This window comes from Furipterus horrens, unplaced genomic scaffold (assembly GCF_987537825.1).
Source record: "Furipterus horrens unplaced genomic scaffold, mFurHor1.1.pri manual_scaffold_4, whole genome shotgun sequence".
In the NCBI taxonomy this organism is placed as follows: Eukaryota; Metazoa; Chordata; class Mammalia; order Chiroptera; family Furipteridae; genus Furipterus; species Furipterus horrens.
Window position 1 is genome coordinate 199,449,883 of NW_028327174.1, and position 12,322 is coordinate 199,462,204.

Here is a 12,322-nt window from a genome sequence, read left to right on the forward strand (position 1 = left end):
GGGCACCGCTGTAACCTGGGATGCGCCATGTCTACCCGGCCCCAGTGCGCCCGAGGGAGGCCAGGGGTGCGTCCGTGGGAAAGCCCCTCCCCACTTTGGTACGCAGAAGCAGTTTTCCCCCAGAGCTCACTCTATGGAAAGTGTCAGCCAAACTGGTGGCTTCTGGTCTCCGAGGAGTTTTGTAAAAATACAGATTCCTAAGGCCTGCCCTTGGGTCTTCTGATTCAACAGATCCAGGAGCCTGTGTTTAATTGTTTGTAACAAAACACCACCAGGTGGTTCTGGTGACCAGTCAGGGCGGAACCCCCGTGCCCCTCTGCCGGGCGGTTTCACCGTCACTCCAACAAAGCGCAGTCCGGGGCTCGGCATGCGGGGCCCCCACACCGCGGAGCGTTTTAGTGGACCGGCAGCAGCTCTGTGTGGCGGGGACTACTTTTATCACCTCCATTTTACAGATGAAAAAACTGACGTTCCGAGGGTTGAAGTGAGTCATCCAAAGTCATTCCAGAGGCTTGTCCAAGAGAGCCCCCAGCTCAGGGCTTTCCTCTGCACTATGCTGCTTCTTTGAGGTAAGGTGCTACTTTTTAATAAGACTAACCTCAAATAAGAAAAAAAGGCTACTGCATTGAACAGTCTCCATGTGCACGTGGTATGTGGTATGTTCTAAGCACTTCACATGTCTTATTTCACAGCAATCTTACGAGGTCAGTGCTGTTATTATCCCACCTTAAAGTGAGGAATTTGAGGCACAGAAAGGCTGAGAAACCTGCTCAAAGTACTACAGCAAGTGGTAGAGCCAGGTTCCAAACCCAGGTTGTCTGCTCCCAGAGCCCACAGGTGTACCCGGGTCCGGGCTCAGTGCTTCCTGTTGGTTTTCTGGGCACGTCAATCTCGTGAGGTGGGTATTATCATTACCCCCATTCCACAGAGGAGGAAACTGAGGCTCAGAGAGGTTAAAGAACCCACACGAGGTCACATAACCAGTAAGGGAGGGACCAGGGATCACACCTGGTTTGTGTGGCACCCCTTTCCTCCTCTCCCCCAAAGCCACCGAGCACAGGACAGTTCAGGCTCTTACATGGGCGGGAGGGTGGGCTCTCTTTGGGGAAGTAAGATGTCCGTTTCCTCAGGGGTTAGTTCTTTGTCTGGGTGGGCCTTACTGTCTTACAGAAGGCACAGGGACGTTTGACTATTCACTCACATGGAAGCAGGACGCATGGCCGTCTGCATGGCCATCTGGCCTGCCAGGCACATCCTGGCCACTGGGAGGGGCAGCCATTATGCTGTGCGCCCCCAGGTGCTGGAGAGCGCAGGGCTGCGCTCTGAGGCGGACCCTGACATCAGCTCCCTCACTGCTCCCCGCCCAGATCCTAAGCGCCCTGAGCGCAAGTCGGCCCTCAGCCTGGTGCGCCCCTGTGTCTGGACAAAGGGCGAGCAGGTACTCACGGTAGACAGACACGAGGTTGTACAGGGCCCAGGTGGCCCAGTGCTGGCTGACAGGGGAGATGCCCTGGGGAAGGAGGCGAAGGATTGGCTCAAACGACCTGTGGGAGGAGAAACCGAGATCACTCTGGCGCCAGGGCTTGGGGGTGTGCATCTTGGAATTTCTCCTCTCTGCGGGGTCCCACGGACCAACTGTGAGCGGGCCAGGAGGATGCGGGGGACGCAGGGCACCTGGCCCTTCAGCCCGCCTCAGGCTCTGCAAAGGCAGCTCCCTTGTGCAGGAGGCCAGGAGCAGGGACACAGAGAGGGAGGTCAGAGGGCTGCAGATGAGGTGGCACAGAAACTGGGGGCCTCAGCTAGGAGGGACCCAGCCTGCGGGGGGTGGGTGTACCCCGGGAAGCAGAGGAAAGTGTGACTGCACGTCTTCTACTGGCCTCCTAAGGCCCATCTGCAGCCATGCCCAAATCCCCAAACGTATGTGCAAACCCCCTGGGCCAGTGATTCCGCTTCATCTCTCCTCGGGAACAACATAAAGGGGGCGTTGGCGAAGTCAGAAGCATGAGCCCCCTCCTCCAAATATGGGTTTTCTTTTCTTTTTAAAAAAGATTTTATTTATTTATTTAGAGAGGGGGGAAGGGAGAGAGAAAGAGTGGGAGAGAAACATTATGTGCGAGAGACACTCGATCTGTTGCCTCTCGCACGCCCCCAACCAGGGACCTGGCTGCAACCCAGGCCTGTGCCCTGACTGGGAATCGAACCCAAGACCTTCTGGTTTGCAGGCCAGCACTCAGTCCACTGAGCCACACCAGCCAGGGCCCAATATGGGTTTTCAACTTCAGTGTCAATCAGCACATAGAAAGTGACCCAGTCATAACATGATAAGGGAGACCCCAACCTGTGGCTGGAAACTGAGTCACAAGATCGTATGTCTTGGCACCAGCTGGGCTGAAAGTAATTAAATCTGTGCACAGAGCAACTGAAGGAAGGGGGACACGGGCCCACCCAGCAGCAGGGGGACACGGGCCCACCCAGCAGCAGGGGCGGGGAAGACACGGGCACCTGAGCGAGGAGGTGCGGAGACACGGGCCTGCTAGCGGGGCTTCTGTTTCAGGGAGTAAGGTTATGAATGGTTTCTGTTTTGCTTCCTAGTGCAGGTGTGCACCCCCCCCCACACACACACACAAGAAATAAACATGTATCAGGTGTTTGTAACCAGGAGGCTTTGGGTACATGCAGGTGTTGACGTGCATGGCACGTGCACCAAGCTGTGTAGCTGAGCTGTGGGCCTTTCTGCTCAGTGCCATCGGTGGACTCCACCTCAGGAAGCGAGACCCGATGCAGGACCAGAAGAAAGGCAGGAAGCCAGACCAGACCGCGCGGGGAGTGTGCGTCCTGTCCCAGCACTCACCCCGCCGCCCCGCCGCGCACCTGTAATTGATGTTTCTCCGGGAGTTGATGTCCCAGCTCTGGATGGCTGCCCACATGCGCTCCTCCACCTCCTCCCTCTGTGGCTCACAGATGCCCCAGGCCTCAGGCCCATCAAACATGATGTGGGAGAGGACACCGCAGGCGTTGTAGGAGACCTCAATCCCGTCGGCCTTGCTCTCTAGCAGGTTGCTGTCAAAGAGGGAGAAGAACGGAGTTCAAGTCCTCCCAAGTCCCTCTGCAGATACCAGCGGCTGGACCCCATCTTACAAACCAGAGGCCAGAGGAACTACTGATTTGTTTATCACTTATTATTCATACCCACATGGCTTTTAAAAGGGATGTGAGATCACCAACATAAGATATAGCCACAAGAGGACCCTTTATGGAGGCCTGAAAGAATAAGAAACCACGCTATAGAGGGAAGGTGATGTTTATAACAGAAACCTAGGCTAACAGCAATCGCTGCTACTAAGCACAGACTAGAGCTCTGAGCATCCTGGCAGCCAAGGCAAAAAGGCAAAGGTGAAAGTACCAACCTGAAGACACTGATGAACTGGGAAGTCATTAGCTGGGGCCGCAGCTCCTTCACCTCTGCCACATTCCCCAAGAGTCCCAGCATATTCCGATGCAGTTCCTGCTTCTCTGGGAATTCCTGGCCAAATGACAGCCATCAGGGCCTTATCAATTAGTACTTAGTTACTCTCTGGTATTCTTAACCGAGAGGCTTTATGAATCTCTGTCTGGCTATTCCGACTAGACAAAGGGGGGCGTGCAATTTGCTGTCCTCCTACCTTCTCGTGAACCTAGGACAGTGCTGGGGACACACTATGAGGATTAAATGGTGGGGCTCCTTGTCACAAAGTCAGAGGTTGAGCGGAAATGGGACCTATAAAATTGTGACTGGGACAAACACGGGTCCATTTACGAAAGCTCAAAACACTAGTTTAATGGAATCCCCTCAGAAACAGAGCAAGAAAACAAAGGATGAATTTTAGGATGAACAGACCATTCTACTGGGGAGAATTTTGTCCAGCTGCTATCCCAACGGACCAGCCAGACGGGACAACCTGAGAAGCCCTGAGGAGAAGGGGGGGCTGCGTTTTCCTCTGGAGGGAGGGCTCTAAGGGGGCACCCAGCCGGGCCATGTGGGCCAGGGAAGTCTCTGGAGCTTCTTTTTGCAGCAAATCCTGCGCTGGTGGGCCTGTGACTACACCCCCACTGCCCTTTCGCGGAACCCCTGGGAGGGGGGTGTGGACGGATGCGGTTGGTGGGGAGCCTGGGGACAGGACAGGGGCCGTGGGGGTGGCCTAGGAGGCTGCTGCGGAGACACACACCTTCAGGCAGTCCAGGAAGAGCTTCATGCCATTGAAGTTGAGGAACATCTCGCAGTTGTCGGGCGTCTCGTCTGTGATGTTCCACAGCGCGCTCCAGGAGAACTCCATGACCTGGTCGCACTGAAGGCAGGGGAGGGCTCAGTGCAGGGGACCCGCACAGGCCCCGGGGGCTCCTGGCGCCCAGTGAGGGGGTCCCCTGACGAAATATGGACATCCCCGGGACAGACGAGGCCCCTCTTGGGCTGTGGGAGGGCAGAGGGGCTCCATGAAGACTTGACTTACTATCTTGTCCAGCAGCTTCTTCTGAATCAACTTCAGCATGGTCTGTGGGCAGAGAAGAGGACTTGCAGGGGGCCAGGCCTCGAGAGCTCCCACGTCCCCCATGTCGCCCCCAGGAGCCACAGCCATTCTGTCCCTGGTTAACACGTCCTGACAAGACCACCTCTGCCCATCTATTTGGGAAGCTGTTTGAAGAACTGCAACCCACAGGCTTGAGGCCTGGCACCGGGAGGCCTGGGTGCTAGCCCTGGCTCGACCCTAACTCTCGCTGTGGCTTTGGCATGGCCCACCCCCTCTGAAGAATTTGGCCTTCTCAGCGAGAACATGAAGGGAGGCTGGATGTCCTCCCTCATTCTTTGCTTCCTTTCTTCAGCAAATGTTTATCATCTCCCCACCGTGCACCAGGCCCTACGCTGGGAGTGCTGGGGACGTAATGATGGAAGGAGCAAGCTTGACCTCTGCCCCCACGGAGCTCACAGACAGTCCCTCATATACTTATTTAATCCCCATTGGGAAGACATGTCAAGGCACCTGGTCCGAGGAGGCAGGAGTGACTTGTACACTGGGACCTAATGGGCAGATGGAGGGGCTGGGAGAGGATGACAGAATGTTCTAGGTGGAGGAGATCTACAGGGGTCATGAGCAACATTCACTGTTAGGAAATCCCTCCTTTGGCCTAGCCCGGCTTCTCCATGTGGCAGCGGGGCTGCGGGCGGGGCAGAGCGGGGCAGCCGCCTCACGTACCACGACGAAGCCCATCTTGCCCACGGCCTCCTTGTGGTCGTTGTCCACCTGGCAGACCAGGGCGTTGCACAGGTGCACGGCGATGCGCTGGATCGACTCGTCCTGCCGCGTGGGGTTGAGGATGCTGAGCAGGAGCTCGTTGACCCGGCGGTACTGGAACTCCAGCTCCTCGGGGATGCTGAAGTTGCAGAGGGTCAGGCAGCAGTTCCGCTGGACCTGGGCGCGACAGAGACAAGCACAGCACAGTCAGAAGCAGACTCGGGAGCTGGAAGGGAGGGGCTTTCTAGAGGTGAGAGGTCATCCGGAGCTGTGGCGGTCCAGGAAGGCTTTCTGGAAGAAGAGCCTACAAGGCTTTCTTAAAAAATGTTTTTTTTAAAAAGATTTTATTTATTTATTTTTTAGAGAGAGGGGAAGGGAGGGAGAAAGAGGGAGAGAAACATCACTGTGTGGCTGCCTCTCACATGCCCCCAACTGGGGACCTGGCCTGCAACCCAGGCCTGTGCCCTGACTGGGAATCGAACTGGTGGCCCTTTGGTTCACAGGCTGCTGCTGAATCCACTGAGCCATACCAGCCAGGGCTTAAAAACATTTTTAGAAAATTGTGAAATATTCATACAGAAGAGCGTAAAAATAACAAATACCTGATTTTATAAATAATTATAAAGCAAACAAGTGTTCCAACAACAACGTAGCCACCACCTGGGTTAAGAACTAGAACACTGCCAGCACCCAGAAGTCCCCACATAAGCTCCTCTTCCCAGTAGGTACCCACTATCTCTGATTTTTTATTTGAAAGATTTTCTAGCATCTTGCTTCTTTTTGCTCGACCATAGGTTTGCAGGATGAGCCATGTTGCTATAAGTAGGTGAAATGCATTCCTTTTTCTTTGCACTATAGTATTACAGTTCAGTCACCCGTTCTGCCTGTGGTCTTCCATGTTTGACTACAGCGTCTTGTACATGCATCCTGGTGTCCATGCACATGAGCCCCTCAAGAGCACACGTGGGTCAGGTGAGCGTCTGGGTCATAAGGCATGCATGTCTGCAATGGTACCAGGTAGCACCAGACTGTTTTCCCACGTGGCGGTACCAGTCTACGCCCCCGCCCCTAGCGGTGTAGTGCCCCTGTGGTGCCACCATCCATGTCTCTTTGCGTTGTCTGCAGGCTTTTTTTTTTTTAGTGCTCTCGGCACATTTTCCTTATAATTTAATTTCTTTCCAACCTTGCTCATTAAATACTGGAAGTTCACCCTAATTTATTAATTATGTAAATGAGTAGATCACCCTTGGTTAACTCTTGATCTTCCTCCCAATACATATATTTTTTAATTTGAGAAAAATTTAAATTATAAAAGGAATACTTACTGTAAAAATTTCAAGTAACACTATCTGAGCAGAAAGTTAGTTCCCCATTTCATTCCCCAGAGTAATCGCAGTTAAAGGCGGGTGCGCAGACCTTCCTTGCTCTGCCCCTGAGAGCCTGGGGGGCACGGGAAACGGGAATCTAAGGACAAATAAGTCTGAAAGGCTGTGGTCCAAGGCCATTTTTGCTGGATGTAAGCAGGGTCTCCGGAACAGGAGGGAGCACACAGTTCTTCTTAACATTGAAGGTGTTTATGCTCAAGATGTAACTAAATTTTCTCTCGGCAAGAGACGTGCTTATGTGTATGAAGCACGGACAGCGCAGTGACTCCTGGTGGCAAACCAAACAAAACCAGTCACCTGGGAAAGGGCACTGGTGCTCACGCAACCAGTGGCTGGTTCGGGCTCGATTCCAGAGCACCCTTCCTGCTAAGGCCACTGGACACGGAATCCACGTAACGCTGTACCCTCAGGGATGTAAACACACTGAGAAGTGAAAACTAAAAGTGGATTTGTTCTCTTGTTAAAAAAAAAAGTGTGGTGTACATTCTTCTAGATTTTTCTATTGAGTAAATAGAAATATATATTTGACGGAGAGAAAAGGCAAAAAAAAAAAAAAAAAAAAGGAATTATCCATATTGGTCCCAGACTTCGCTTCACTTGCCAATATGCAATGGACACCCTTCCACACAAGGAGATTTACCATACTATCCCATTGGGTGGGTGGGTCCTGCGTGACTTTCCCAGACCCCTGTTATTAAGTTTGCTTTCCTCTGATTTCTATGTAGTCAAAAGGGGTGGCTGCATGTCTGTCTTTCCCCTTGAAGAACATCTCTGGCTGTGGAAGACCCAGGCTGGAAGGCAGGTGCTGCCAGTGGCCCCCTGGGAGGCTGTCTGACGCCTACAGCCCAGCAGCCGGAAGCGCGAGAATGCCCCTCCCTAACTCTTGCTAAGCTGGGCATCATCAGTCTCTTGAGATGCAGAATGACATTTTGTTATTTTAATTTCCATTTCTCTGATAGAGTTTATTAATTCGTTTGAGAGTCTACAAGTAGCTTTTTTTTTTTTTTTTCATTAAAAAGAAAAGATGCCCCTTTTACCTGATTCTAACATTGATCTCAATGTGGAAAAAACAGTTGTTCCAAAGTCTGGGGTAGGCGGCAGTGGGCCTTCTCATTCCTGCAGAGGCTAGGTCCCCACCACAGCCTTTCTGGAGGACAATTCGAGAACACATATCAAATGCTTTAAGAATGCACACCCCCCCTGCCCCGGCACTTCTACTTTTCGGCAAGCAGTGTAACGGTGATCTGTTAAGTAGAGTCAGCAAACCCTTACTGAAATAGCAAGAAATAAAGAAAGCAGCCTAGTCCTGGCTGGTGTGGCTCAGTGCACTGAGCACCGGCCTGCGAACCAAAAGGCCGCTTGTCTGATTCCCGGTCACCCGGTTGGGGGCGTGTGAGAGGCAACTTGTCAATGTATCTCCTGCATGTTTCCCTCCCTCTCTTTCTCCCTCCCCTTCTCCACTCTCAAAAAATAAATAATTAAAATCTTTAAAAATAAGAAAAGCAACCTAAATGTTCAGCTATGGGGCCCGATTCCGTAACTGCAGCCCCGCACTCAGGGCAGCCCCGTTCTGGTCCCCTCGGGCGCCGGGGCCCGGCCCCTGCCTCTGAGCTCCAGCCCAGAGCCGCGGGCACCGGGTGGCCCCCCGGGGTGAGGAGGCAGACGCCACGCTGACGCCGGCACTTGTGGAACTGAACCACGCTGTCCTGCCGTCCTGCCGTCCCGGGCGGTGGGGTGGGGTTGGGAACAACTTTTACTTTCTCGTTAATACACTTTCATATTACTGGACTCTGTTTTCTAAGCATTCAGTATCTTACAAAAAACAAACATTATTTTTAAAATTTTGTTGCAAAATGTTTGTTGATATGGGAGAGGTTCCCATTCAGAAGACACTGTTGAAATAAAAATCCACGTTACACAAGCCTGATGCACAGTGAGCCCATTTACTAAATCAACAGACAGAGGCTAAAATCCAGAATGACGGCTACCCAGTGTTAATGGTGGGTATCTCCTGCGGTGGGGTTATGGCTGGGTTTTAAAATCTTTATTACTCTTATAAGAAAAGCAGCTATTGAAAGAAATAGCCCCCAGCAGCATGACAGTGGGCAGAGGGCCGAGGAGTCAGTGTAAGCAGAGGCCCAGAGGCGGACGAACAGCATCGCGGGCGGCGGGGGGCAGAGGGCAGTGGGGCCGGGTTAGGGGGCCCTGAATGCTAGGCCCCCGAGTCTGGGAATGATGCTGTAGGGAAGGGGCGCGGGAAGGGGGGCAGCGCAGAGCCAGGCGAGAAAGGGTGGGAGCAAGCACAGCGCCCCGGGGGGTCTACGAGCAGGCGGGCCAGGCCGGGCCGCAGGGGGAGCGGGGAGAGCGGGGCTGCTCAGAGCATGCGCGGCCGTGGCGGGAAGGGGCTCACCGTCACCTCCTGGTAGGACTCCATGCCATTCAGCACCACCTGGATGACCTGCCGGCGCAGCCTGACGCTCTGCTCTGAGCGGTACTCGGAATTCGTCAGGTAGAAGAGGGCCGCGCTGCCGGTCACTTGAATGTTCTTGTCATACTTGTGGCACTTGAGGGCTGTGATGACCAGCTACAGGAAGACAGGGTGCGGGGTCCGGGTTGGCAAGTCCTGTTCAAGTTGTGCGGGAACAGGCCGAGGGCTCTTCCGGGGGCTTGCCCAGGCCCTCCGCTCCGGCTCTCCGAGGGCGGATGTGGCGGTGGGGAGCAGGGACGAGGGCAGTGCAGGGGCGAGTGAGGCACCGCGGGGTGGGGTGGGGAGGTACGGCTGCTGGTGTCCCGGGGGTGCAGAGGAGGGACAGGGGCTCTGGGCACACGGCTCAGCCAAGCCCAGCATCCCCCACGTGGGTCCCCTACTGCCTCTGGGGTCGGGGCTGACCTTCAGAGCCCGCAGAAGCTGGTTGCAACGCTCGATGCGTGCGATGTCAAAGAGCAGGTTGATGGCCCGCGAGGTGATCTCAGGCCTGTGCTCCGTGTAGGCCTCGATGGCGTTCAGCACCTGCTCCTCATTCTTGTCACCACTCACCTGTGGGCGGAGCATGCTCAGAACAACCGGAAACAGACGCAGTGGCGCTAGCCCCAGGGCGGACACCTTGGGTCCCCAGTGCACCCTGTCCTCCCCCGTCTGCACTCCCCTCTCACTTTGTAGGCTGGAATATGTGTGAGGCGGCACAGGGACGTCTCAAAGAGCCCAAGGAACTGCAGTGGCCTCTTCAGGGCCCGGAAAGGCATGATGCTGCTCTTGGAAGGCTCGATGCTGAGGGAAGAGGGCGCCGGGGTCAGTGGGCTGGGGCCGGGGCTGCCCCGGGTTCAGCACAAAGACGAGCGCTGCCTGGGGTGGCCAGGGACTTACTAGGGACTCCCTTCTAGCCCCTCAGCTCATCTCTTTTTAATTTTTTCCCTTTTTAAGGGCAGGGGACATAAACCCCACTTCTTGATGGAAAGGTGGCAAGGTCCCATTGTAGAACATGTGGGATGGGAGACACGGTTGTAGCCATCTCTGGAAAACAGTATCTGCCATTTTAATGAGGATGTGTCACCTTTAGGTTCTGCCAACAATCCTGAAGGGACATGTCCGCCCACCAAGCCCCACCAAAGTATGGCTGGTGGCAGACGGGGCGTATGGCCAGTTACCGCAGGATGGGTCTGAATCAGCTCTCAGCCAACCCACCCAGAAACCAACCCGTCCGCTGCGACACCTAGCAAGTGGCAGACACTGCCAGCCTCGCCTTAGCGCCACCACACTGTCTCCGCTGGTGTGAGCGTCCCACGTTCCCCGTCATTTCTGGTGCTTGCTCCTCCTAGCCTCTGCACATGCGTCTCCCTCTGCGAGAACACCTTCCCTGGCACACCCAGGGTGAACGTCCAAGGCAGCTCGGATGCCGTTCGTCCTCCCCGCTCCTTCCTGATCCTCAGGGCAACCCTGGGCTTCCCCTCCCACAGCCCTAACGACGACCTGTCGGACAGACTGGGGAGGGCAGGGCCTGGTTCCTTCCTTCATCTCCAGCACGCAGAGGGACGTTTGGTAAATGCTGCGGAACGCCACCCCACAGCAGCCACGCGGGCGGGTCCCCACCTGGTCTGCCCTGCTTCCTCGTCCGTCTTGGAGATGCTGCAGTTCTCCAGGATCATGTGGCCGGAGATATCCAGGGACATGAGGTTCCCCAGCTTCTGCACGAAGAGGCTCAGCACCTTGCGCGTCAGCTTGAACTTGTAGTAGCTGGAGAGGCGGTCTCGGGAGATGTCCAAGTGTCTGGAGGTTGGGGTGGGGGGCCCAGGTCAGGAGCTGGACACAGGCCGGGGCTGCCTCGTACGTAGACCCCTGCTCCTTCCGTCCTTGGCAGGGGAGGGTCCACAGCGGCCACAGCGCATCCCGGGAAAACCCTGCGGGGACCCTGGTGCCCTGAACGGCCCCGAGCCAGCCGACACACTGGGCTGAGGGCTGGGACTGTCTCCTCCATGCCCGCCTTCTACCTAGCCAGGGGCTCACGACCCTTCTGGGACTGCCGCCATGAACACCCCCGCCCCCGCCCCCACCCCGGCGAGCTCGGCCGGCCGCTCACCGCAGCTTGTGCAGCTGGACGATGACACGGATGTGGTCGTCCGACAGGTCCATGTTGTAGAGCACAAGGGACACCAGGCTGTCCTTCCACTGGGTGAGGAAGGCCGCGTCGCTGGTCTGAATGCCTGAGAGGTCTAAGGCGGCCAGCGAGCTGAGCGGCCGCAGCAGGGACTCCACGGGGACGCCGTCGATCATGCGGCCCAGGTTGAGGAAGCGCAGGCGGCTGAAGCCCTCGAAGGTGAAGTCCTTGACCAGCACCTGGCAGGTGGGGTTGACGAGGCACTCGTCCTCGCAGCCGCCCGGGTTCTCCTCCTCGTAGAAGATGTTCGCGCAGCCGAAGAGGCTCAGGGACACCAGCGTGGGGCTGAAGCTCCGCAGGGTCTGCAGGCTCTTGGCGGACAGCTTCTCGCAGTTGGTCAGGTACAGCTCCACCAGGTCCTGGGAGGACGCGCGGCGCCGTCACCCCGCGGCCCGGCCCTGGGGAGGGGCTGCAGGGGCCCCGGCCCTGACCCCCCGTCCCGCAGTCTCGGGGTGGCCGCGCACGGCCCCCTCGGGCCCACAGAGGCGGGTCTCACCTGCTTGCGGATGGCTTCCAGATCCTGGTCCTGCACGAGGTCTTCCCGGAGGTGGATGCGGGTGAGGCGCGCGCTGCGGGGGTCTGAGAACAGGCTGAAGAAGCTCTCGTGCGGCTCGAAGTTGCAGGCGGCGTTCACCAGCTCCACGTACCTGGCGGGGAGGAAAGCCTGGCTCAGGGGAGGGGCACGGGGACCCCCTCCTCCCTCGGAGACCCAGCAGCGGCCTCCCTGAAGCCTCCCCTGACCACCCGGCACCACCCTCTGGCTCCTCCTCCTCCTCTCCCTACCAGCGCCTGCTTGGATCCTGATGACACTACTAAGGCGGCAGGAAGGGTGGCCCCAGGAACCAGGGCTCCAAAGGCAGACTTTCTGGTGCTGAGGGGCCTCTCACCAACAGCAAATCAACAGCAAATCCCCAAGCTCTTCCTCCCAAACCACATACACACACTTTTTTTAAAACCACAGACACTTTTTTTTAAAGTATATTTTTTATTGATTACGCTGTTACAGTTGTCCCAATTT

The 12,322-nt window shown here is 56.0% G+C and overlaps 1 protein-coding gene across 1 annotated transcript in view; it reads right to left on the minus strand.

The window, feature by feature from the left end:
* The window catches only part of ZER1 (zyg-11 related cell cycle regulator), a 31,269-nt gene that overhangs the window by 3,465 nt on the left and 15,482 nt on the right, over nucleotides 1-12,322 (minus strand). Inside the window, exons 3-14 of the mRNA XM_090274846.1 lie at nucleotides 11,801-11,951; nucleotides 11,227-11,663; nucleotides 10,740-10,916; nucleotides 9,806-9,920; nucleotides 9,543-9,689; nucleotides 9,063-9,236; nucleotides 5,229-5,444; nucleotides 4,488-4,529; nucleotides 4,206-4,325; nucleotides 3,408-3,523; nucleotides 2,872-3,060; nucleotides 1,447-1,544 (exon numbers count right to left, since the gene is read on the minus strand). Coding sequence (XP_090130972.1) covers nucleotides 1,447-1,544; nucleotides 2,872-3,060; nucleotides 3,408-3,523; nucleotides 4,206-4,325; nucleotides 4,488-4,529; nucleotides 5,229-5,444; nucleotides 9,063-9,236; nucleotides 9,543-9,689; nucleotides 9,806-9,920; nucleotides 10,740-10,916; nucleotides 11,227-11,663; nucleotides 11,801-11,951 — 1,982 coding nt within the window. The remainder of the gene's footprint in view (nucleotides 1-1,446; nucleotides 1,545-2,871; nucleotides 3,061-3,407; nucleotides 3,524-4,205; nucleotides 4,326-4,487; nucleotides 4,530-5,228; nucleotides 5,445-9,062; nucleotides 9,237-9,542; nucleotides 9,690-9,805; nucleotides 9,921-10,739; nucleotides 10,917-11,226; nucleotides 11,664-11,800; nucleotides 11,952-12,322) is intronic.